Source organism: Lepidochelys kempii, chromosome 25 (genome assembly GCF_965140285.1).
Source record: "Lepidochelys kempii isolate rLepKem1 chromosome 25, rLepKem1.hap1, whole genome shotgun sequence".
NCBI lineage: Eukaryota > Metazoa > Chordata > Testudines > Cheloniidae > Lepidochelys > Lepidochelys kempii.
Genome location: NC_136404.1, coordinates 9,154,565 through 9,179,105, shown reverse-complemented (window position 1 = coordinate 9,179,105; position 24,541 = coordinate 9,154,565). Strand labels below are relative to the sequence as shown.

General features: G+C 49.0%; 2 protein-coding genes across 8 annotated transcripts in view; one reads left to right on the top strand and one right to left on the bottom strand.

Annotated features, from left to right (window-relative positions):
* Positions 1 to 27: 27 nt before the first annotated feature.
* Positions 28 to 11,299, bottom strand: SF3A2 (splicing factor 3a subunit 2). The gene is made up of 9 exons (XM_073324248.2): positions 11,135 to 11,299; positions 8,585 to 8,755; positions 6,901 to 6,972; positions 5,362 to 5,408; positions 3,862 to 3,971; positions 2,857 to 2,906; positions 2,230 to 2,370; positions 1,565 to 1,633; positions 28 to 515 (listed from the first exon to the last, which is right to left on the bottom strand). The coding sequence occupies exons 2-9, from the start codon at positions 8,708 to 8,710 to the stop codon at positions 180 to 182; spliced, it is 951 nt and encodes a 316-aa protein (XP_073180349.1). The 5' UTR covers positions 8,711 to 8,755; positions 11,135 to 11,299; the 3' UTR covers positions 28 to 179.
* Positions 11,300 to 11,348: 49 nt separating this feature from the next.
* The window catches only part of PLEKHJ1 (pleckstrin homology domain containing J1), a 56,169-nt gene continuing 42,976 nt past the window's right edge, over positions 11,349 to 24,541 (top strand). For 3 of the 7 annotated variants that reach the window (XR_012156197.1, XM_073324249.2, XM_073324251.1), the window contains exons 1-5: positions 11,349 to 11,534; positions 13,409 to 13,476; positions 15,750 to 15,816; positions 18,444 to 18,534; positions 19,092 to 19,155. Coding sequence is in view for 4 of the 7 variants with exons in the window: in XM_073324249.2 (XP_073180350.1) it covers positions 11,441 to 11,534; positions 13,409 to 13,476; positions 15,750 to 15,816; positions 18,444 to 18,534; positions 19,092 to 19,155 (384 nt within the window). In the remaining 3 variants the exon portion in view is untranslated. Of the gene's footprint in view, positions 11,535 to 11,579; positions 11,616 to 13,408; positions 13,477 to 15,749; positions 15,817 to 18,443; positions 18,535 to 19,091; positions 19,156 to 20,249; positions 23,952 to 24,541 lie in introns of those variants that run through there. The other 4 variants (XR_012156199.2, XR_012156198.1, XM_073324252.1 and 1 more) reach the window with 3 other exon arrangements.

Sequence of the window (24,541 nt, the reverse complement as noted above, 5' to 3'; positions counted from 1 at the left end):
CAAAGAAACAGACGTAGATACAGAAAACAACGTAGAAAGCTTTTTAATGAACCTACAGGATTCTGGCAAAGCTATTAGCATATAAAAAAGGACAAAGATTTCCCTCTGAGCAAATAACGGTTTGTAATTAAACACGAATCAAAAGGAGTCCACTGGGAAAAGAGTCCAGGAGGAGCTTTTCAGTTGGAAGGAGGTGGGGGGGGGATAGTTCCTGGCCCCTCTGTGGGAAGAGGTGGTCTCATCATGGGGGGCAGAGGAGCAGGAGGATGTACCCCAGGACCTGGTGGCAGCTGAGGTGGTGCTGGGGGTGGTACAGGTCCAGAGGGAGGCATGGGTGGCAAGGTCATGCCTCCTGGAGGTGGTGGTGGCGGCGGCATGGAGTCCGGGAGAGGTGGTCGTGGGGGCAAGCCATTCATCAGTGGGGGCGGTGGAGGCCTCTTCACAGCTGGGGGTCCAGGAGGGATGCTCTGGGGAGCTGGGGGCTTCTCCATTTTGAAATGGAACTGAAGGAAAAACTAGGGCAAAAAAACCAGAGACAGATTCAATCAACAAAACAGCTTGGGAACCTCATGAGGTGGCTGTCCTGCCATGTTCTCTCCCAGGACCCCAAGAAACACTGTTAACCATCGAAACATTATGCTTAATGCTTTCAGCCCTAGGTGTCAGATCACATCACACTCAGCCTCTCCATCAACAGACAACCCCTGGGCTTGGACCAAACACAGTCCCACTTCTCATTCTAAATACTCCAAAACACCCTCTTTGGGTTCTGAGTAATCACTAAGCGAGTAGTGATCAATTTAACATCCAATCTCTATTTAGATCACCCCATCCCTGCTCTACTGGGCCCAGCAGTCTCATGTATTTTATATATTAATTATATATACACACACACACTGCATGGGCACATCACCCATATGGCCGCTGGCGCCTGTTAGTGGCGGTGCATGGTGCTGCTATGTATTGGTCCCTTGGGCTGTGCTGCTGCTAAGTCAGTGCATTCCCGGTGAGAAGTTCTGCCTCCTGGACTAGCTTCCCCAAAATGCACTTCAACCTGGAGGGACCTCTTCTATGGGTGAGGAGTTCAGTCTTGATGACCCCTTCAAACCTCCATCTCCCTGCTGAGAATGCCAATAATGGGGCTTATTGAAACTGTGCTTTTGGGTGGTGAACACCTGCCCCTTTAGTAACTCAGATGAGCCAAGGAAGTTCCACGTCACGTGCCAAGGACACGTTAGACAAGTTAGAGAGAAAACGGAACTTTGAGCACAGGATCAAGGAAAGAAGAACTTGAGCACACAATGTCTTTGTGCCCAGTATCCTTAGGAAACTGGATAAATGTAATCAATCAGCCAGACCCATCACCAAGCATTCAACCCACACTGGAGATTGGAGCTCAGAACCTGGTCTTGCGAGAGGCTCAGCAGGCCAGCACTGAGGCTCATCACTGAAGGAACATGAAGTATCAGTACTAGTAACCACTGGCCTATGCTCCTTCCCGATCCCACCCCCATTATCTTTTCACGCCCTCACAAAGAAGTGAGAAAAATGAGCCACCAGCTACCTGTTTGGTTTCTCTGTTCCAGTGGGTCCAAAACTTTCCTTCTGCTTTGTCAATTTCTCTGCTTGGCACCTGTAACAAAAGGAGTAAAGAACTATTATTAGCACCACCAGATTAGCTCCATGGCCCTTTTTTTTTAGCACTAGAGCTGCAAGATAAACAGCTATTCCAGGCTTTTGTGAGATGTGCTCATATCAGACCTTAATAGACAGAGGGGAGGAATTAAGTTGCTTTCATATCTGCCAAGGGCAAGTGTATCGACAGAAAACAGCTCCTCTTAACACCTGCAAAAAAGGACTCGGGAGCAAGGCCCAAAGGGCTCCTTTCTGTGCTAGAGGCAGCCAATTCCTCGGCCGCTCAGATGCCCTGGTTTCCATGCTCTCAGCCGCACACCGCTGTTGATCCCAAAGGGTGGTCCAGGAGTCTGTGCTTCCCCCCCTCTTTCAACACTGCCAACCAAGCCCCCCACATCCACATACACTCGATGGAACAGGTCTACACTGCTCTTTATTCCCACTGTGAGCTCAACAAATGCAGAGTGTGCATGGGGTGGCAGAGAGACCAACATGCAGAAGGTCAGACTAGGTGATCATGGTGGTTTCTTCTGGCCTTAAAGTCTATGAGACACCTTCCCAATCACTATTAGCCAATAAGTCCCTAAATTGTACCTTGAAAGCAATGGTTTCATAGGGCTCTGCTGCCATCAAAAGGTATTGCCAACGTCTGTCTGGGGGCTCAATCCTTTGCTCATATGCAGACATGAACCGATGCCTAGGCATGATGGTTTCAGCAATCTCTGGGTAATCGATCTGTGGGGTGATATTGTAGCATACTCATTCCTCCCTCCTCAGCAAAACACCCCAAGCTATAAAGAAAGGCCAATACATATCCTTCATATGGAGAAGTTAGTACATTTACTGCTGGTGAAAGAAACCAGCTTGACAGCCCTGGTCGCGGATTCCTCCATTCACCCAAATGATAGTTACAGCATCATCAGTAGTACTAGCAGTGAAAGTTTCCCCCAGCACCGGTGCCAATGTGCCAATTCGCAGTCCTACAGAGACCGTCCCTAGGAACAAGAGGGTGGTTCAATCTCCAGGACCCCTTCAATCCTCAGCCCGTGTCAAGAATATGATGATGGCTGGTTTTAATTGAGTGGGAACGTGTCTACCAGGAATGGAGCCAAGACCCACAATGCCAGTCTCTCTTTTCTAATGCATCCTCCTGGGAATTTCCAGCGGAGTAATTCCTTAACCTAGAATCCCTCTGAGAGATGCTCATAAACAGTACCTTACCTGGAAGAGGAGGCTCTGTTGTCCCATTTCTGGATCTCTCTGTTTGGTCACTGTAAGAGAATAACGAATGAGTTCAATACAGCAGTGGTTTCAACCTGGAGTCCTCATACTATGTCTAAGAGGTCCACAAAAGGTTGCCATTACCATAGAACGGTGGTTTTCAACCTGTGGTCCACAGACTACGTCTAAGATTTTCAAAAGGGGTCCGCACCTCCATTCAAAATTTTTAGGGGTGCACAAATGAAAAAAAAAAATTGAAAATTGCAATACAGTATTGAGGCTGGAGTGACACTAATCCTATTTTAGGAACGGATAGTATTGCAAATAGCACCATTCCAGAGAAATACAATTGCGTGAGCATTTGGAGTTTTTTAGTGTTTTTAATACTCTACGTTATTTGATAGCTTTTAACCCAAAGTGTTCAGCTATACATATAGCAACAGTGAAGTGCAGCCACTTCTGGGGCAGAGGCAGAGAACTGGCACACACCACACTGCAAAACAACATGGGGTGGGGGGGACACAAGGGGGACACAAAATGGAAGAAGGAGAAGGGAAGTTTTGGCCAAGAACACAATGACAAAGCCTCATTTTTAGTGCCATGCAATTTTCTTATTTATTTTAATAAAAACGGGTGGGCAAAGTTGATACTACAAATCTCACTAGTGACCCTCAGCATTTGTGGAAAGAAAGGGGGAGACTTATACTCCGAGGAGAGCCTGACTACATCTGATGTTGTCCACCTCCTGCACCGCTGATACTGTAACAGCTGAAAGATCGTGACTACCAACATATTACTGAACAGATCCTTGTTTGACTGCCAGCTGTAAAGAGTCATTCTATGGGAAAACAAAACAATGCAAGGAGAGAGGGACGAGGGCCTATAATTTGTGACCAGATCTGCTAAAAGGCTTATTTATAATTAATACCCACAGCATTGCACTTCAAGCAAACACCAAAGAGCACCAGGTACCCTGATGTAACAGACATGCCAGTCACTAGCTACCTTTATAACCTGGTCGTCCAATTTTCACAAACTTTTTCACTTCCACTTTGACTTTTTCTGGTGCAGGTTGTGCAGGGGCTTCTTTAGCTTCCTTGGCAGCGCGGCGAGCCCTGAAATCAGGACAGGAGACGGTCATCATCTAACTACACGTAGGAACGTCATCCTTTCAATTCAGAGTACTCTCTCCAGCCTTGAAACCCTGCCATCCGTCTCTTCCCAACCCCTTCCCTGATGCAGAGAACTACAGTCCATAAGGCTTTGAATTTGAACCCACCACTGCAACAATGCTGAACCAAGAGCTCCCATGTGCGTCACATTCCACCTAGCACATGAAGCTGCTCCAGCTTGGAGGCTCCTGCCAACTGAATCAAGGGCACTTTTGTTATTTAATTCTGTGGGTGAATTTAGTGCCTGTGAAATTAAGGGCTCACCAGCGCTGGCTTGAGAAGGACATACTGAGGGGAGCCCCAACCCCTCTGCATCAAGCTCTTTATTTGCACTAAATTTTATTTACTTATTTATTTTTAAAGAGATAGTATGGTCTAGACCCAGTACTCCACTCCGTCAATCAAGGTCAACTGTGACCCACAGCTTCCCCTTAGCAAAGGCTGTCAACTGAGGCTCACTGAATAACCTTAAGCTGCATGTGGTGTCTTGACACATGGATTTAAATGCTCTGAACATGAAACGGTATTTATCTAAGGATTTAGACACTACAGTAAGGGAGACTGTATGGCGCCACATTACTGTATTTCTCCTCCCAGAGTTGGAGAACCGAGGCACAGACACTTGCTCAAGGTTACACCTGAAGTCTGTGGCAGGGCAGGGGATTAAACCTGCTCTCCCACATGCCGGGCTAATGCTTTAACGAGTGGGCCACCCTTCTTCTTAGGCTAGCACCCTAAGCCACTGCATTGCTCAGCTCCTTGGAAGTAAGCTTCTAAAACGTCCATCAAACAGCTTATCAAACTTTCACACTCTATGTTCAAATCCCCCACCCTCATGAGCTTTTGCTCACTTTCAGAATGCCCTAAAGAAAGTTATTTTTGTACTCCAGAAGTCCCATAACTTACTTTGTCAGGTCATAGAATTAGACACCATATAGATCACAAACGTTCCATGCCTGCTGTTCCTTACAATATATTTGTATTTTAGTGATGTCAGGTACAATGTGTTTTTGTGTAATGGCTTCCCAGATATTCCTCACCATCAGCAGCAGCCACCTTGTGTTCAGCCACTTTAATCACTCAATACATAAGAATAAGACATGAGACTGAGAATAAGAACTACTTACTGGGCTGCACCCAGGGAAAGAGGGAAGCTTAAAAACCAAACTGGACTGTTTCACCTCCTGCATACAGCAAAACTAATTTTGCTCTCTGATTTCTACTGCAAATGGGAATGAAGTATTTGTTAAAACTTATACCCAGTACATATTAAAGAGTGACTATGTATTTTAAAATGTCCAGAGACTGGAAAATGCTGCAGTTAAGAACTTACAAATTGGTCTGATGCTTTTTCCCCTGGGTGTGTGCTAAATAGCTTCCCTGCAACAAAACAAGACATAAGAAAATTAAATATGACAGTAAGCTGAGAGGTATCCAACTGTCACAGATGAAATACTACTGGGAGTTAACCTGTCCTGTGAAGGAAGCTCTAAGAAACACTGACATTTTAACCCTTACAGCACAAAGGGAAAATTTATTCCTCCTCATAATTACACCGAGGAACTGGAAAATCTATTTTTTTATTCAGGGCCTCATCCATCCCTTCCACCAACCCAACTCTCAACCACCAATCCCTTCCTCTCTTACATGTCCCAACCCTCCACTTCCTTACCTCTCAACCCACATTGGGAGGTCTCGCCCATTTTCCACTCCCACACACCCAATGGTCAGTTCAGGAACTGGCAGTCGGGTAACAGACCTCACAGGGAGTAGTGGAGGGATTTTGACAGTGGGGCTGTGGGGTGGTACTTTCTTCAGACAAGAGTCTGGATCTACTACTCTCTCCCCATGAAAACCAACCTCAATTCATATAATTATGCTCCTTCTCCTAGCTCTTACAAAGAAACCGTCAAGTTAATTTTCTTTTTTTTTCTTAAATAAAAAGACATCTTTAAGGTACTTTTAAACTAGGTAGATTATTAAAAGTGAAATAATATGAAATGGCAAATTTACTTATTTTGTTTCAGTTTCTCAGCAACCACTTTCTAGCTTTCCTGCACTAGCTTTGTGCTGTGGCGCATTGCAAACACAGTCTATGTTTTTTCAGCCTAATCAAACCTTACCATTGGTTTTTTTAATTTTTAACTCATGGATACATTTCTACTGGTCTTAGGTACTGTAAGAATCTTTTGTCACAAAGTGAAATTCAGGGACAAGTTCTATCCAATGTCCTCCAAAACAAAACAAAAAATAGCCAGTTTGTAGGAGTCATCCCCTTGGAAATCAGACCATCTCTAAGGGGTTACATCTGAAGACAGCAGAACTGTGTGTCTATTATACTCAACAGCAGAGTAGACAGAAGACCTAAAGACATTCATTCAAGCTTGATGAATGATTGAATTTGACCCACTGGAAGTTTATTCAAATACACACCCAACACAAGAACAGTTTGGATTAGTTCAAAGGAAAGTCCTTTTAAACAGAACTGCTCTGAAGCGGAGCTCACATTAACAAGTAACGCTGAGACAGCATAATATGAAAAGATATCAATTTAGGAAATTCCTGAGAGGTAGCTAACATTTTATTGCTTTGAAGATGGATGCCAGTTTCTGTGCTATTCTTGGATCTGCTCCCTAATAATGTTCATATTTAGGGTCCCCTTAATGTCAACCCCATATTTTGTATGGCAGAAGAATTTGCATTGAATAATGTGTAGAACGTGCACAAAACCAGAGCACCCGATTTACAGCATAAGTTTAAATGTGCTTTACTCTCACTGCCCCCACACGCTCTGAATCAAAGTTGCCAGAACCCGATGCACCTCTAGAACAGTGGTTTTCCACTAAGATCAACAGGCAGATGCTCAACTCACCTCATTGTTGTGCAGCGTTAGGCAGAGTTTGCATTCATAAGAACCCAAGTGATTTTTCATAAAATAAGGATCCTAAGGAGAGGATAAGAGAACAAGAACTGAATGAGAGAAGTCACATGCAAATATCAGCAATCTGCACTACACTGAATTTTCAGACAAAGGTAATTAGTATATATACAGCAAGATCGTTCCTGGACTGGAGAGAGGAATCTTAGGCTCATTGATTTCAATTATGAGACTAACATTCCTTTCAAAAGGATTAAAAAACAATGTATTTGTTAAGCATCAACTGCATGTTTCATGCTGTACAAATGGCAATGGGAAAGTATGGTCCTGTCCAGAGAAGTCTGCAATCAAAGTAGATATACTGTTGATATGATCAAATGACAGTGTTTCAGTTCTATCTTTAAAATCCCTCCTAATGAGGAGGGCACCAGAAGTATTTCATTCCCATGCATAATTCTCCACTAAGGCCCTGACCCCACAAGCTACTTCCTGGGGGTAGACTCTGAACATGAACAGAGCTCCACTGATTTCAATGGGGCGCTGCATGGACAGTCTACCTGCACATCACAACATGCAGAATTAGGGCCTAAATAAGCACTCTGCAATGATTTAATGCAAACTATAATAATCTTAATAACCAAGTGCTCGTAAGTGGGATAGTCACTAGAATTCTTAGGTTAGGCACCTTCTTTCGCTCTTGCTATTTACTCATTAAATACAGCAGTCAAAGAGGGTCTCCTCCCAGATTTTAGGGAAGGGTAGAAGCAGAAAAAGTGGGAGAAAATAGATGGCTTTAAAATGTTGATTTTGGTTACTCTAGACCAAGGACGGAAAGTCTTTGCAGGGAATACAGTGAGGGAAAAAATAAGAGTGTAATCTGGGCCTCCATCTTTTAAGGTTTTGGGGGAAAATTCTGAAATTTTAGTTGTCCTTCACAACAGGTCAGAAGATCAGAATTCTCTCTCTCTAATTCCTGGTCCAAGATCACCACTTAGAAAAAGATTGTTGGCTCTGGCAGAGTTTTACAGCTCTGAACAAATCACATCTAGCATCTTTAAGTTGCATCATACTGGACTTTAAAGTCAATGACATCATTCTGATTACAGTCTTGCATTATTTCATATCACTTTCAAGACTGACTTGATTTTAGTTTTATATTTTTCAGAAAACGGGAACCCCAGTTTTTGGATCTAACTCTAAGCTTGTGAGGTAACACCCACTGAACAACCATATCAGATCAGAACTAGGAGAGGGCTGGGGTATGGGTGAGAAAGAAAAGAGGATTATTAGAAAAAATCATGGCACTAATTTTAAAGATCCACTATCACATAATCTGAAAGGCCAACACCTCAACTTTCCATTGATACACAGGAGTCATATTTAGCCCCAGTAGTCTGAAGGATAATACACATGAAACTACAACTGATCCTTCAGTCTAATAGTGGGTTCTTTTTTGGTACTGACCTTGGCCTGAATATAGCAAGTCCTGGAATTTGGCACAGTGTAATACTCATTCCCTGTGACCATTTATATATTACTTCTTTAAAAGTTGAAATCCATTTTTATTTTAAAATAGTTTCTTGATCACCTGTTCAGTTTATGGCAATCCTGTAACATCTCTTTGGTGAGAGTCAATAGGTCTACCTCTCTTTATGTACATAATGAGATCAAAGTTCACCTTGTTGATGTCAATAGTTTCCAAAGCCAGCTGCCGAAGCCTCTCTCTGCGGTCTCGGTTACTTTCCGAAGATGAGGCTACGCCTCCACTCCCAGTTTTACCTCCAGGGCGATGTTGAAAATCCATGATTGGGGCTTTTGCACTTCAAGTGACTTAGGTGAGAAAAGGAGTCTGGGAAAAATAAAGAGTACAATTCACAGTGAGTCGTTATTTAAAGGCTACACTATGTTCCTTCATTGGCAGCTGGATTGCAGAAAGCCCAATGGAAGCAGTCAAGTGTTGATGGGACTCTGGTTGAATTTCATCCCCTGCCATGTTCAGTCCAGATTCCAGAGCAGCCTTTGAATAAGGTAGGAACCAATTCTCCTGCTACCAAATTCCCCAAGATCTGCTAGCAGGCTCTCTCCCACCCAACCTGCCCACCAAGTTTTCCAACCTAATTTCTCCAGCATAAACCCCATGTCTACAGACCGACTCTCATAAGAAGCCCGCTGGCTGCTATGCGCCATAGGAAGTGATGCAGGATCAGAATCAGCACCCTCAAACAGCACTAGCTCACCTAATACAATGGCTCGATGGGAGCCTTGGGCAGTTTCACGGGTGATTTCATTTTCCTGGCTACTTTTACATATTTTTCTCCGTTTCAAGATTCTGCACTTTTGCCTGAGATATTTAATAGACTCACGAATCAGGCAAAAATGTTTGAAAGCTACTAGTTAATGAGCGGGCATGTCTACTGGCTCAGATCTATGTTGTAAAAGTTGGACACGTAACACAACTGGAAATTCAGCATGGCTACAAATCATTGATTATTTGCAGTAAGTACTGTATCTTGCATTGCCACTTCAAGTATTTTATACATAAAAGAACCAAACGATACAAGAACTAAACAATAAGCAGAAAAATACTGCACATCAACTAAAAGCAAATTGGGGCAGACACCATGTCAGCAGAGGTGTTTGTACACTGCTACTGGAGGCGTCAAAGGATTGGTCCTGAGTGGGGCCTGCACAAGAACATAATAATTCTCATTAAGAGCAGTTTACTGTGAGTACGTTGACTGTTAGCATTGCACCAATGAACATGCTTATTTTTGAGGTGCATAAGTGGCCACAGCATACATGTTAAAAGCACAGAGTTATCTAGGATTTTCAAAACACAGTCTCTGAGGCTCAGATCTGCTCCTGAAGGCAAGCTAGGAAGCTACAGGAGGTGCGGCCTCAGCTTTAGAGAACAGCCACTGGACTTGAGCAGCATTTTGAAGACAGAAAGAAACCGAGTACTTGTGGCACCTTAGAGACTAACCAATTTATTTGAGCATAAGCTTTCATGAGCTACAGCTCACTTCATCGGAAGTGAGCTGTAGCTCATGAAAGCTTATGCTCAAATAAATTGGTTAGTCTCTAAGGTGCCACAAGTCCTCCTTTTCTTTTTGCGAATACAGACTAACACGGCTGTTACTCTGAAACCTGTCATTTTGAAGACAGAGGCTGGACTGTCAGAGTTGCTGAGCGACCACAGCTCCTGCTGGGCCATGTAGGATTTGGAGCAGGGGCTGCTCATTCCCCCTGAAAACCAGAAGCAAAACGTGGCCTTTACTTTTCAGAAGGAATGACCGACTTTTGCCCCAAATCCCATACAGCCCCCATTCCTCTCGAGTTCAGCGAGGGGACAACAAGCCTCCCATGAATGTCCTGCCCGTCCGCCTGCCATGTGGTCTCAAGGCCCCGCAGCCCCAACACAGGACTGGGCTCTCCTGTCCCAGCACCATCCTGCTTCATCACGGCAGAGACTCAACGGCCTCTCAGAACAACGCCCCGGCCAGGCCCGGGAACCCCCTCCATCCCCCGCGCTCCTCCCGGCCAGGCCCGGGAACCCCCCCTTCCTCCCCCCCCCGCTCAGGACTGGGAACCCCCCCTCCTCGCCCCCCGCTTCCCCCCCCCGGCCAGGACCGGGAACCCCCCCCTCCTCCCCGCCCCCCGCTTCCCCCCCCAGCCAGGACCGGGAACCCCCCTCCTCCTCCTCGCCCCCCGCTTCCCCCCCCAGCCAGGACCGGGAACCCCCCTCCTCCTCCTCGCCCCCCGCTTCCCCCCCCCGGCCAGGACCGGGAACCCCCCTCCTCCTCCTCCTCCTCCCCGATTCCCCCCCCGGCCAGGACCGGGAACCCCCCCTCCTCCTCCTCGCCCCCCGCTTCCCCCCCCCGGCCGGGACCGGGACCCCCCTCCGCCTCCTCCCCGCCCCCCGCTTCCCCCCCCAGCCAGGACCGGGAACCCCCCCCCTCCTCCCCGCCCCCCGCTTCCCCCCCCAGCCAGGACCGGGAACCCCCCCCTCCTCCTCGCCCCCCGCTTCCCCCCCCGGCCGGGACCGGGACCGGGACCCCCCCTCCTCCTCCCCCCCCTGGAAAGGCCCAGGAACGCCCCCCTTCCTCCCCGCTCCCCCCGCGGCCAGGCCCGGGAACCCCCCCTGCGACCCGCCAACCCAACTCGCCCCTAGACCTCCCCCCGGCAACAAGGCCCCAGACCCCGCCCCGCGACGCAGAGGGCAGCTCACGTTTCACCCCGAGGCCTACGATGTTTCCTCGCCGCAGCCCCCCGCCGCCGCCGCCGCCGCCGCTCGCGCCTCCTCTCAGGTCCGCCCGAGAGACCCCCCCCTCCTCCTGCGCGAGCGGACGGGGAAGACGGCACTTCCGGCTGCGGGGGAAGCGCATCCGGTTCGCCACGGGGGTCACGAGAGACAAAAGGCTTCCGGGTTCGGGGCGGGGCCAGGCGCTTCCGCGTTGGGGGGGGCGGGGAGCGGCTCGCTTGGCCCCCGCAGGTGCGCGCGCCCGGGGCCGGGGGATGCGGCGGGGGCCTCGCGATGCGCTACAGCGAGCGGGAGCTGCTGTCCCTGTCCCGGCAGCCGGCGGAGAAGGCGGCGGAGATCCTGATGCGGGTGCCCAAGAAGGGGAGCGGTGAGGGAGCGGAGCCGCCGGGGCGGGGCGGGGCGGGGCGGGGCTGGGGGGAATAACCGGTGGGGCAGAGCCAGGACCAAAGTGTGTGTGTGTGGTGGGGGGGTGGGTGTGTGTGGTGGGGGGTGTGTGGGGGTGTGTGTGTGGGGGGGGTGTGGTGGGGGGGGTGGGGGGGTGTGTGTGTGGGGGGGTGTGGTGGGGGTGGGTGTGTGTGTGTGTGGTGGTGGGGGTGTGTGTGTGTGTGTGTGTGTGTGGTGGGGGGGTGGGTGTGTGTGGTGGGGGGGGTGGGGGGGTGTGTGGGGGTGTGTGTGTGGTGGGGGGGGTGGGGGGGTGTGTGGGGGTGTGTGTGTGGGGGGGGGTGTGGTGGGGGGGGTGGGGGTGTGTGTGTGGGGGGGGGTGTGGTGGGGGGGGTGGGGGGGTGTGTGTGGGGGGGGGTGTGGTGGGGGTGGGTGTGTGTGTGTGTGGTGGTGGGGGTGTGTGTGTGTGTGTGTGTGTGTGGTGGGGGGGGTGGGGGGGTGTGGTGGGGGGGGGTGTGGTGGGGGGGGTGGGGGGGTGTGGTGGGGGGGTGTGTGTGTGGGGGTGTGTGTGTGTGTGGTGGGGGTGTGTGTGGTGGGGGTGTGTGTGTGTGTGGTGGGGGTGTGTGTGGTGGGGGTGTGTGTGGTGGGGGTGTGTGTGTGTGTGGTGGGGGTGTGTGTGGTGGGGGTGTGTGTGTGTGTGGTGGGGGGGGTGGGTGGGTGTGGTGGTGGGGGGGGTGGGTGTGTGGGGGTGTGTGTGTGTGTGTGTGTGGTGGGGGGGGGTGTGTGTGTGGTGGGGGGGGGGTGTGTGTGTGGTGGGGGGGGGTGTGTGTGTGGTGGGGGGGGGTGTGTGTGTGTGTGTGGTGGGGGGGTGTGTGTGTGTGTGTGTGGTGGGGGGGTGTGTGTGTGTGTGTGTGGTGGGGGGGTGTGTGTGTGTGTGTGTGTGGTGGGGGGGTGTGTGTGTGTGTGTGTGTGGTGGGGGGGTGGGGGTGTGTGTGTGGGGGGGGGGTGTGGGGAATTAAGTGGGGGGGGCATGAGGGGGAAGAGCCCGGGGGTGGGCCAGGGCCTGAGGGGTGTTGGGTGAGCCATAAGGGTGGGGGAAGGGGTTGGGAAGGCAGGGGGTGCCCATGTCTGGTGGAAGGGGGCTCTTTCGTGGGGAGTGGGGATCAACTTCCCCCACCCAGGAGACCGTTATTAGCAAACACCCCCACACACACACACACACACACACAGTTGAAGCCATCTCTTTACCCTTCCTCCTCCCCGGGCCGCTCCGTTGAGCCCCCTGCACTGTGCATATCCCTGTGGGGATATCGGGGACCGTGTGGGTGCTTTCCCTGAGAGAGGCGTTTGTGCTGGTATCTCCACCCCTGAGTTCTTCTCCTCGCTCCCCATGGGGAGGGGGTGCACGTGGGTGGGCTGCCTCCCTCCGCCCTGCAGGCGGCTGCCTTTCTGTGGCCTGCCACGTACAGCTGGTGGCATGCATTAGGATCCTACCAGTTGGGAGCTGCTATGGAAGCATGCGTGATTATAGTTTTATAATTCATCAGTGACGTCTTAGCCAAGGCTGGCGAGTCCGGGATGGACTCAAGATTGCTTGAGGTGTGGTCACCAAAGAGCTGTTCAAGTGAGAATTAAATGCCAGAAGCCGCTTACAATAAGCAGTGGTGATTTAAATTCTAATGGAGCTGCCTCATAGGGTTCATTTAATCTGCAAGGCAGAGATGCAGCCTAGCAGCACATTGCTGTGTAGCAGTGAGGGTGGAATGGGCCTGTCTCTTCCCTTCCCAAACAGCTCCAGCTCTCCGTCCTCCACTTCTGAATTCTCAGACTTCACTTCTGAATGCTCTCTTTTCTTTGCAGTGCTGAAAAAACGCCTCGTGAAGCTTGTTGTCAACTTTCTCTTCTACTTCCGAACAGATGAAGCAGAGGTATGGAAATAACCTGCGGCAAACTGGCTGCGTGTGCTGGTTAGAGCTGGTGTCACAGGAACCTGCCTTATTATTTAATGTGTTTATTACACCAGTGTCTAAGAACCAACCAAGAGTAAAATCCCATTTTGCTAGGCACTGTACTAACACAGAGTAATAGATGGCCCATGCCCTGAAGAACGTACAATTGAAATAGTCATGATGTGATGTTCGCTGTTGGTGTTTGACAAACATTATGAAACCTCTGCTTGGCCTAGGTCTGATAAGTAACCACTGTGCTACCCAACCCTGGCCACTGTGTTTCTCGTGCTATGGTCCAAAAACGATCTCTGAAACACAATCATTGCCATGCTTTTGTGCAGGACTGCAATTCATGTATGTGAAACTAGTGAGGTGGATTTTAAATTTAGACTAATCCCCTACCAATGGAACTGGGATTCCTTTGTAAACAATGCCTGCATCATTGCCTATGTGCCAGACCTGGTAAAAGTAAAAAGAAAATCCTGAAGCAATGTAATAGCTGTGTTTTATTAATATTCCTTACTTGGACCTTTATAAGTCTGGTTGTTAGAGCAGAGGAATTGAGAGCTGAAGACTCCTGTGTTCTGTTCCTGCAAATGACTTGATGCGTGTCCTTGAGCAAGTCATTTGATCGATCTTTACATTTGTTTCCTCATTGGTGGTAATAAAACCCACTTTATAAAGTGCTTGGATATAAGATGCATGATGAGTGCAGCGTGGCATTGTTGTTTCTATGCCATTTAACAATCTTGAAGACAAGGTTTTGGGGGTGATGTTTTTGTAGTTTGTGCCAATCACAAATACATGTGACCCTAAGGGTATGTCTACACTACCCGCTGGATCAGCAGACAGCGATCGATCCAGCGGGGATCGATTTATCATTGCGTAACTTAGATTGATTTTTCTCCCTTCCTCCCAGCCCCCCCAGCGTAGACCAGGGCTAAGAATCCTTGCACTCTCACTTTAGGATATTCTCTCCTTCTTATCTATCTCCTCTGAGAGTCACAATCACAGGATCTGGCCAAGAAGATGCCACACTTCACAATCATGCTTGGGTGATTGTGAAATCGTGTTAGAGCTCTGACTGCCTGAGACTAGAGGCCAGTGCCAGCAGCAGATTTCCCTCCACCTCTGCTTACGTGATTTTGGCTGCTTCTGCTAATTGTCCTGGCCATTAGAAACTATAAATATTTCCCTTTGTGTTTAGGGGTAGATGATCCAAAATGGTCCAAAAATAGTTTGTAAGCTTAGAGTAATGTGTGCTGAAGGGATACTTAGCCATGATACAAATAACACCTTTTATTAAAACTGAGTTGATTTTAAAAAAAAATCTTTGCTCTCTCTTCTGTTTGTTTGTCTCTTGCATTTCATTCAGCCTGGACAAAGAATAGAATAGTCAGTTTCACTTTTGTTTATACTTAGCTTTGCTCTCTGGTTGCTCATGCCCTATATATATATATATGCACCAATATATAAGTTGCAAATTTTGCAGGTGAAATTCATTTGTTTAAAATAAACTGTTTTAAAATAAATGTAATTGTTTGAATGCCCTGACGCATTCCATTAGTCTTCTGCAAAGTCTCACGCTTTTTCTTTACCAAACCTAAATTTGGATTTCAGTTTGTCCTGCTGCAGCTTCCAGCCAAACTTGCTCTGCAGACTCGATTCTGGAGAACTAGAAATAAACTTTTACCTTCACCTCTCTTTGGGCAGATCACTGAGCTGTTTGTTAAAGCACCAAAATGATACTGAGCAAATATAAATGCCCAAAGCACTGTACAAATACTAATCAGCACAAAATATATTTATACAGTGCAGCCTGGCTGCAGAGATAAAGAAATTGGCTGCCTAAAGAACACTCCACGTTAAACTCACTCAGTTCTATTCTGGTTACGATGCCTTCCCTGAAGTCCATCCCTCAGTAGTTTTTGTGGTTTATCAGTGTCTTTCTATCTTTAAAAATATTTTTGCTTGCTTGAGTTGCTGTGAAAGCCCTGCTATAGCAAACTAGACATGAGAAACCGTGAAAGAACTGTGACTATCTAGCTAGTACCAAAGAACTAAAATACCTTAGGAAATGTAGTTTCTGCACTAGCATCTCTTCAGTTATATCTTTCTCTCACGAATCAGTCACTGTATCCCCCACATCACTCTCAGTGTTCCCTTTCTCAAGACGATGTCTTGCATGTTTATAGAACTGGCTGAACAATGGGGAGGGGTGTCTTAAACCTTCTCTTTGGGTTTCTTTCTAGCCAATTGGAGCTTTGCTGCTGGAACACTGTAGAATCACCAAAGAAGAGGAGAATGTCTTTTCAATCAGTGAGTTTTGGATAAAGATTCTCATGAATTTCACTCTCCTTAAAATGTGGTGTGTAACTTTTTCCTTCTCAGTCAAGTGTTGAAAGGGCAAGTGTAAACATTTCTGGAGTCAGCTTATGTACCGTATTGTGGGGGGATGTCAGATCCCAAATGGGACAGAGGCAGTACTTGAAAGGGGAGACGCTTAAGGAAAACCCTGGGTGTTGTAGGAAGTGGTGTTGGGGATTCAATAGAGGCCCCTCTTCCCTCTCTGTACTGCATCATTGCCACTTTGTGGTATAATTACTGCGTTTCTGAAGAGGCGGTCTCATGGCTGAGGTGTGAAAACCAAGACCCTGTCTCACGTTTTGTCAGTCAGGACGCTAGCTCTGGTGCCCTGGACAAATGATATATTTTGTCTCTTGGCTCCCCCTTGTATTATCAATAGGCTTTTCAGTAAGAATTTTCAGTTCTTCACTCCCTCTCCTAAGCTGCGATACAGTGATGCTGTGTGCTAAGTAGCTGCTGTGCTCTGTCCCAGAGGTGGCTGCATTCACTGCTGGCTGAAGTGATCCCTGAGTGCAGTTTGTAGAGCTTGGTGGGATAAAAGGAGAAGTGGAAGCGTATGAATTGTTAAACACCAGTGGAAGAAATTCTCATCTGGGAAGACTGGATATTGACACATTGCTGCATCTAGGCTCTTTCTTTCTGGTAAAAATAAAATGAAGAGGCTCAGATAAAGTACTTGTCAGGGCTGTCCTATTCCCGGTACTCCCGCCATGCTGTTTGGCCTTGTGTCGATAGCAGTGGCTCCAGCTGGCTCGTGGCCTGTTGTCCTTTGTAAGCAGCCTTTCATCCAACAAGCAATCATTGTGCAAATGGTATGTGGCAAAAATAACAGGATGTTTCCTCCAAGGCCATCCCCATATCTGTTGGCCTGGCTGTCGGCGCAGCTGCTTCAATGTGCGGAGCCTTCAGTCCCTGCTTGCTGGAATGGAGGCAAACTCCCACGGTCTCCGCTGGACCTTCTTGAAACAGTGTGCCTACAGAGAGCTGCCTGGGCACCAGCCTGCCGCCTGAATTCCTGCTGCTCTGGGGCCTTCCCGGCCCCTCAGCAGAGCAGTAACCTTGGGACATGAGCTTTCTGCTAAAAGGTGCTGGCTTGGCAGCCCGAGAGACCGGAGTCTTGTATCCCTTGAATGGGTACAGCAAGGGCACTGCTAGCTTCCCATGCCATCCCAACAAGGTGTCTCCTGCTCCGGAAAGATCACCTCCCAGGGCGACAGGCGAGTTTACTCAGCCTACCAACAAAATGGGGCAATTAGTGGTGGCTTTTGTGATGGTCACGCTCATGAGACCCATCAAAGCTCCCTTCGCATGAACTAATGATGAGCCAGCAGCTCTCACTGCTGTCCTGGGCCGGAGTCTGTCAGGTGCTCTGAAAGTGACAGATTATTGCAGCCTATTGCCACCCCACTGAGCCATCCAGCCCTTCCCTGCCATCCCACTGGAATGACTGTCACAGACTCCAGCTATCCCAAAGCTCTGCACAGCAGCACAACAGACTGCAGGTCAGCAACAAAGCAGACCAAGGTGGCGGTTCCTTCCCTCAGACGTTTGCCTGCACTGCTTCGCATAGAGGTGGCCCTCTTTGAGAACTGAAGTGTTTGACCAGGACACTGAGCCTAATTCCAACTTGTTCAGCTATGTTCTCCCTTGTTAGGTTCCCTGCTGAAGCTTTGAGATGTGGTGCTTTTTGCTGCCTCTCCTGAAATTTGGTGTGGTTTAAACAGCTGCCCTGTTCCATCCCAGAGGTGGCTGCATTGCAATGATGCATGAGCTGATTCCTTTGTGTATCCTTCATATAGCTCTGTGGTAGGGTGTCTTTTGGGATGAAAGGTACAAATAGATCATAGAATCTCAGGGTTGGAAGGGACCTCAGGAGGTCATCTAGGCCAACCCCCTGCTCAAAGCAGGACCAATCCCCAATTTTTGGCCCAGATCCCTAAATGGCCCCCTCAAGGATTGAACTCACAACCCTGGGTTTACCAGGCCAACGCTCAAACCACTGAGCTGTCCCTCTCAGCATGAGCCATTGTAAATGTGCATTAAGAGGGAGATGAGCCCCTTTCACTGGGTCTGTGCCACTTTCGATGGACAGTTGCTGGCAGTGACCTTTCCCCAGTTGGCTGCTGTGTAACTTTTCCAAGAGAATAAAATGACTGGGGGTTACTGGGCTGTGCCCATGACAAACCATGTTACTGGGTGCTGCAGCCGCTGGCTTTCCTGGGGGCGGGGTTCACAGCAGCTCTGCCCCAAACTGCCCCGTCAGGATTTGAAAGCAACTGACTAAAGCTTTAGTCCCACTGCAAAGTGTGTGACTGGGAGGCTGGGTGTGTCCCGTGGGGCAGTGCTTCTGAGGCCATGCTATACAAGGGGCTTGAGTGAGGAGATGATGGGGAGAGAAAGGGGGCTGGGGCCTGGTCCTACTAATTTCTGCTAGTGGATCTCCTGCCCTTTTTAAATAAATAAAAGGATAGTTGTGGCCTGACACAGGCGAAGGGGTCACTGGTGTTGAGGAACTCGTAGTGACACCTGCTGGTGGGTGAGGGAGCATTTCTCAGCCATCCATTCCTTGTCCCCGGCAGGTTTCATTGAGGAGCCAGACAGGAAATACTCCTTTGAATGTGACACTGAGGAGCAATGCCAGGAGTGGATTGAGGCTCTCCGAAGAGCCAGGTAGGGCAGCCGGTTGGGCGGGGGGAGCTTCTCCACCATTGCACTGTTCTCGTGTTCTGGAGAACACAGCTCAGCCCTGGGTGTGCCCCACTGGACTTGGGCGGAGAAGAGGGAGCTCGCTTGGCAGCAAGCAGCACCAGGAGCTCTCTGCCCAGTGCAGTAGAGACATCTCTTGTATGTCATTATCTTGGTCGCTGAATAGGGAATTGTTCCTGGGCCTGGACTGATCCTTCACATGCTGTTTGGTGGCTTCCCTGATCACGGCCTCTGGCACTGCACTAGGAAAACTGGCGCCTGAGCTCTGTGGAGAGACGACTATAGGAAGCCACAAGGCGCATTCGCTCTGTTGACAAGGGTGGGACGGTGGCTGTAGCCAACGGTCCTTTGCCGTGGCCCGTGGGGGAAATGCCCACTGGCCATCTAGCATAGTCTGCCCCATCCCCACGAGCACTGCTGCAAGAATGTTCACCGGTGCTAGAGCAGAGACCTTCTACAGGGCTCTGAGCAGCATGCGAAATAGATCCCCTCGATTCAGCTAGACACTCCTCGTCTTACAGCTACGAGTTCATGAGAAGAAGTTTGATTTTCTATCGGAATGAGATTCAGAAGATGACAGGGAAGGTGAGTGTCTCTGATTTATCATCCGCTAGCCCCTTTCCTTCCATTAAGGCCAGGAATAGTCAGTCCCTAGGGAGAGGTGGGGGGGTTGCTGCCTGGTTTATACCAGGAGAGAATTGGAGCAACCAGAACTGTGTGAGGTTGTTGTTGTTTTTTCCCCCCTTGGGCTTGTTGCAGCCCCTGGGAAAGAGCAACCCCTTAATAACTTAGTTCTTGAAACCATCGGTGTCAGAGCTTCCAATCGGTTTTAAGGAACCTGCCTGCACCCAAGGTTGCTGTACAGACTGCGGCAGCAATGGCCCATTTAACTTCATGCCTCCAGCTGGGGAACCTCTAGTGCAGGTCAGGTTAGATCCTGCTCGGTGCAGTGGCACTGGTGTGTGGGGGTGGCTGGGACTCTGTCCTTCAGGGGCTTGGGACTCAGGTGAAGTACCTGCCTATGCAATGCCAAGTGCTTACAGCATGTCGTGCCATGTCTTCTATGGGGCTTGCTGTGAAGCAGGCGTGTAATTGTCCTGATGCCCAGTTCTCATCTGGCAGAGCTCTTACTAATTTAACACTGATGAATGTTTGAACCTGGCAAAATCAGGCAAGGGCTATGTAACATCCCTGCACCCTTCTGCCTGTGCAGGCATGGGCTTCCCCCACCTCTGCCCTGCTCCTGCTTTCTAACGGAGAGACTAGCAAGCCATAGGGTGACTGTGTAACACCAGCACACACACTTCTGTACTAGGATGGCTAAAAACCAACCCACATAACTGACTGTCTTACAGCCTCCAGAAAGGCTGATGGACTGATCTTTGCCACACCTCCCCATCCCGCCACCCTGTGTTTCCTGCTTTGACTAGGAATCAACACTCAGTCTAGAAGTTAATTTGACCATAATCGGATGCCCAGGCCTTAAGTAAAGGAATGGCTCTGGCTGTATAATCTCATATGCTGCAGCTTGTCCCAGTGTACTGCAGCCCTGTGAGGCGGCCCCGTCCTATAAGGGGAGGCACTGAGATCAGCCTGAGCAAACCTCCCTTGAATTGTGCGGGAAAGGCAGGCTGGGTGCCTCGCTCCCCCTTACTTACGGGCATGTGCTCTCGCTGCAGGACCCCCTGGAGCAGTACGGAATCTCCGAGGAAGCCCGATTCCAGCTGGGAACACGCAAGCTGTAACCTGGCAGCCTCCGTCCCCACCCAGCCCAGTGGGGCTTAACTGGCATTCAGCCACCTCCTGGTGGGGGGTGGGGGTGAAAACACCAACCCCCTGTCGGGGGGAGCTCCTGGGACCAAGTGACTTACTTATGGGCCAGATAACTTGTATGTCTTTTTTTTTTTTTTTTTTAACGGATTCATTGCACACTCCCCTTCCTGTTTGTCTTCAGCCCCTCCGAGCTCCCATCTCCCCGCAGCAAGAGTCTTAACTGGCCACTGCTGTGTCAGCTTTAACTTGATGGACCATAAAACTGCTAGGCTGAGGGACTTATGGGCTGCCCGTTACTCACTAGATGCTAGCCCCTAGGGCCACTGAAAGCCCTCATTCAGAGTCCCAGGGGATTTCAGCTATGATGCTGATGTGGAAACCTGGCTGGACTTGTCCTGGTGGGAGCAGCCCAGGGGTCTTCCAGCATATGGTGCTATTATAAGGCAGGGGTGATCTGGGGTAGAGGGCCGGTGTCTGTTCCAGGCCAAAAACATGCATTTCTGCTGGGAATGGCCTCAGGGCTTTGGCCATCCAGCTCTGCAGGCCGCCTGTTGCACGCCTGGAGTTTGTCATCTGGGTGCCCTGAGCCAGCTGGTGGCTGATGCTTTGCTGGCTTTTGCAAAAGTGGCTAATCTCAAAGGGAGAAGGAGGGTCTTTCGTTAAGGGGGTGTGGGTTTTTTGTTTTTTTTTTTGGCCGATGGCATTCCTTTGCTCATAGCGGTGGGGTCCTCGGCCTTGAAATGCCAGACTCACCCCTCTCCCGCACTTAACTCTGTTGGGCCCACTCTAGCTGCTAGATCTGTACTGGACATTGTTCAGCTACTGAAGCTAGATGCAGGGAGCAGCTGTTTCAGGTAAGGGAAGCCCTCCTCTGTTATGGATTGCTACCCCCAAATGGAGGGAGGAGGAACTGGCTCTTACTCTAAACAGGGTTAACTTATGTGACTGCTGGTGCTCCTGCCCCCCTCCCTAGCTGTTGCTGCTCCGGCTGACAGTGTAGCTGTAGGGGGCAGTGTCTTCATTTCTTTACACAAACCTACAGCAGCAGCGATTGCATTGTGACATGCACACAGGGTTACTGGGGCCTGTCTCAGCTCAACACCGTTACTAAGGTCTAATTTTGAACTAATGCAGATGAATCCAGCTACCACGAGCCACCCTACAGCATCTTTAAAATGCACTTCCAACTTCCCACACAGTGTGGGGTTGTGGCTTTCTCACCAGTACCCAGGAGTGAGCAAAGCAAGGGTTTGAAAGACACCTGCTGTGAGGCAGTCTAAACCAAACTCCTCCCCCTGACCTTGAGAGCAAGCTGTGGTTCTTAGTGGCATTGTTCCCTTGCCTGGGGGAGGGGGTGCTGTGCAGTCATTGGCTTCCCAGAGCAGGCCGCCTGCTGTGGGGCTAGTGAAAACAGCTGGGTGGATGCTGCTGTAGTCCCCTTTACTGGAGGCAGTGTGAGAGGTAGAACTGGGTGGGGTGTAGAACCACATCTTGTCCAGGCTGAGCTGGGAGACAGGGTCCCACAGCACGAAGAATAGCTGTACAGGGCTACTTCAGGCTTTATTCCATATACAACACCCCTCATCTGTTTCTGCAGCTTCCCTCATCCTCAGGAGCTTGAGCAGAAAAGACCAAAGCAATCCAGTGATTTCTGGAGGGCTGGGAGACCTGACCTAATTTTTTCTTAAAGTGCTTCAGGCATGTACTGCTCTTAGGAGACTCCCAAGGAGGAAATAATTCAGGTTTAGAACATTAGTTGAGGCTCATTGTTTTAGTACAAGACATCAGCTGCAACATTTTACTATCTCCAGTAGAGGTGGGAGATGGGGGCCCTGCCCACCTCTGCACCAGGACCACATGTGTTCGATGGAGGCTGTTGCTAGTAGCTTCTACATGCAGCTCTAGGACTCAGCGGATGAGCCCTGTACAGTGTGGGAAAGAGGATGTAGTACATGAGTTGAACTGATCATTTGTCCTGTCCACACGGAATGCTACTGGAGAGCAGCCTGCAGGCTGGGTGATGGGTGGAAGTTGTTCCTCCACTTTGTGACTCATTCTGAGGCTGCTCAGTGGTGAACCTCTGGCTGGTAAGAGTGGGGGAGGCTCTGGAAGACCTCGGGAGTCCAGCCATGCCTTCCTCTTCATTGCCCTGGAAAGCAGCGAGAGGATTAGGCAAGAGCACACTAGAGCTTGTGCTTTAGAGAACATGACCTCAGCTGCCTCTATATTGCATTTGCAAGCAGCCCTTTTCTTAGCCTTTGCTGTTACCCAGAGGTAGAGCAGAACACAGATCCATGGTTTTGGTACTGAGCCCAGCACTCCCCTTTGAGAGTAGCGACAAGGTTTGTTCAAATATGGCTCTTGCTATCTGGGGGCTGCTAAAGTTTCCAAGGTTACTAAAGGAGGCTCAGTTCTAGCAGCTGTCTTCTTGCTGCAGTTAAAGTCTTTACCCACTTTCACCAAAGCTGAGGCAAAGGCTCCATAGCAACTGACCTAGGAAATGGTGTTTAAGAGGGTGCTTTGAACTCTGTTGTGACGGTTACATTCCCATCCCCCCTGTCAGCAGCTAGATAGCAAGAATTGTATTCCCAGTGTCTCATCTCCTTTAAGTCAGCTAAGACAACTCAGCCTAAGCCAGGAGCAGGCTCTTTATTAACTCCGTAACATTGGTACATCCCATTACGGAAGCTGGAGCCTTTTTTTAGCTAGGAGGAAGCTGGGAAATGCAGTAGTTTCATACAGAATAAACTGAATTAGGGAAAAGATTACACCCAGTATTTCTCTCTCATGTTCAAACCTTGTTTGATTGTTCAGCCAGCTTGCTTTTGGGCACTTGCCTTTAGAATCAGCGTTGCTTAGTATGCTGGCTGACTCAATTCTCAATACTTGTGTTACTGGACTGTCCCTTCGTGCCCTATGGTCACCCTACTTGAGAAATCATTGACAATATTTAAAATCCTGGCAGGTGGCCATGTGAACATAGCTCATGACAGCTAAGATTTCAGAACTGGAGAACTGGTTATTTAGACCACTCAAACTACTGTATAAATATTCCCTCTTCTGCCTTCCTTGTACAAAAACACTAGCTTTTTCTTGTTACCCTTTCAAAGGGCAGACCTTAAGCTTACAGTTACCATTGCACACTGTACAGAAATGGGCATTTTATTCGGGTTGGGGGAGGTACATTAGGTGAGCAAGGAACAGCTCCAGCTATTTGCTTAGATTAGGAGGTACGTAAATTTCACTTTCATTACTTGATTGAATGTATGAAGACAGATGCTGTGAACAGTTATCTGAGCATGGGTGCCCAGTAACTCACTAAAACTAGCTTTACGGTTCAGGATTAAGGGGAAACAGGTTTAGGAATCTGTTATTACTGGTCATTTATATGCAAGAGTTTCTCATCTGCTCAGGTTCCTTTTTGTGGTTAGTTGCTCTAACAAAAGCATTATATATGGGTGCTGTTCATCGGCTGTACAATCAATGTTTTAAACAAACACCTGTCATGGTTTTAACCTGGGCGTAAATTGCAGCTGCTGTGTAAGAATCCCATGTGCATTTTCTTCAAAAAGAAAGGTTGAAAGGGGAATAAACGTTGCAATCAGTAAGGGTTGGATTTTCATTCATACCTAAGCTCCCTTGACTTTCAGTGGGATTTGTGCTCTTAACTTATGGGCTTTGGAAACACCTACCCTCAAAATGATATGACCCTTTGGACAGGAAGGAAGCAAACAGCAGACCAGAGGTGTAACTGTCGTAGAGTCAATAGAAAGACTACTATAGCTGAAAGCATCACCCTTGTTACCCATGTCTGAGCCAGAATGGTTGGCTGCAGCAATGGGGCTGAAATGGGTATGGCAAATGAAAATCAACAGCAGCTGCCAGGAGTAGGGCAGTGAAGTAGGAGATTCCTAGTGGGAGTGTAACAGCAGAGATCCCATAGCAGGAGCACCAAATAAGCCCAATGGGCCAGCCAATATTATCCCCTCTACAGGTCAAAGGCTACTGAATTCTCTCCTGACATGCTTTCCTCTACTGGGGCCTGACTCACTGTAGGGAAGCCTTGCAAAGGAAGGACTCCAGAAAATGTGTGTCTAAGCATGGAGCACCTGTTCAGTGTGTTGCTGTGACCCTGTAAGTTCTTCACATAAGCCCAGCCTTAAATCCATCCCTATTCAGTGGAGCATGTGAATGCTTT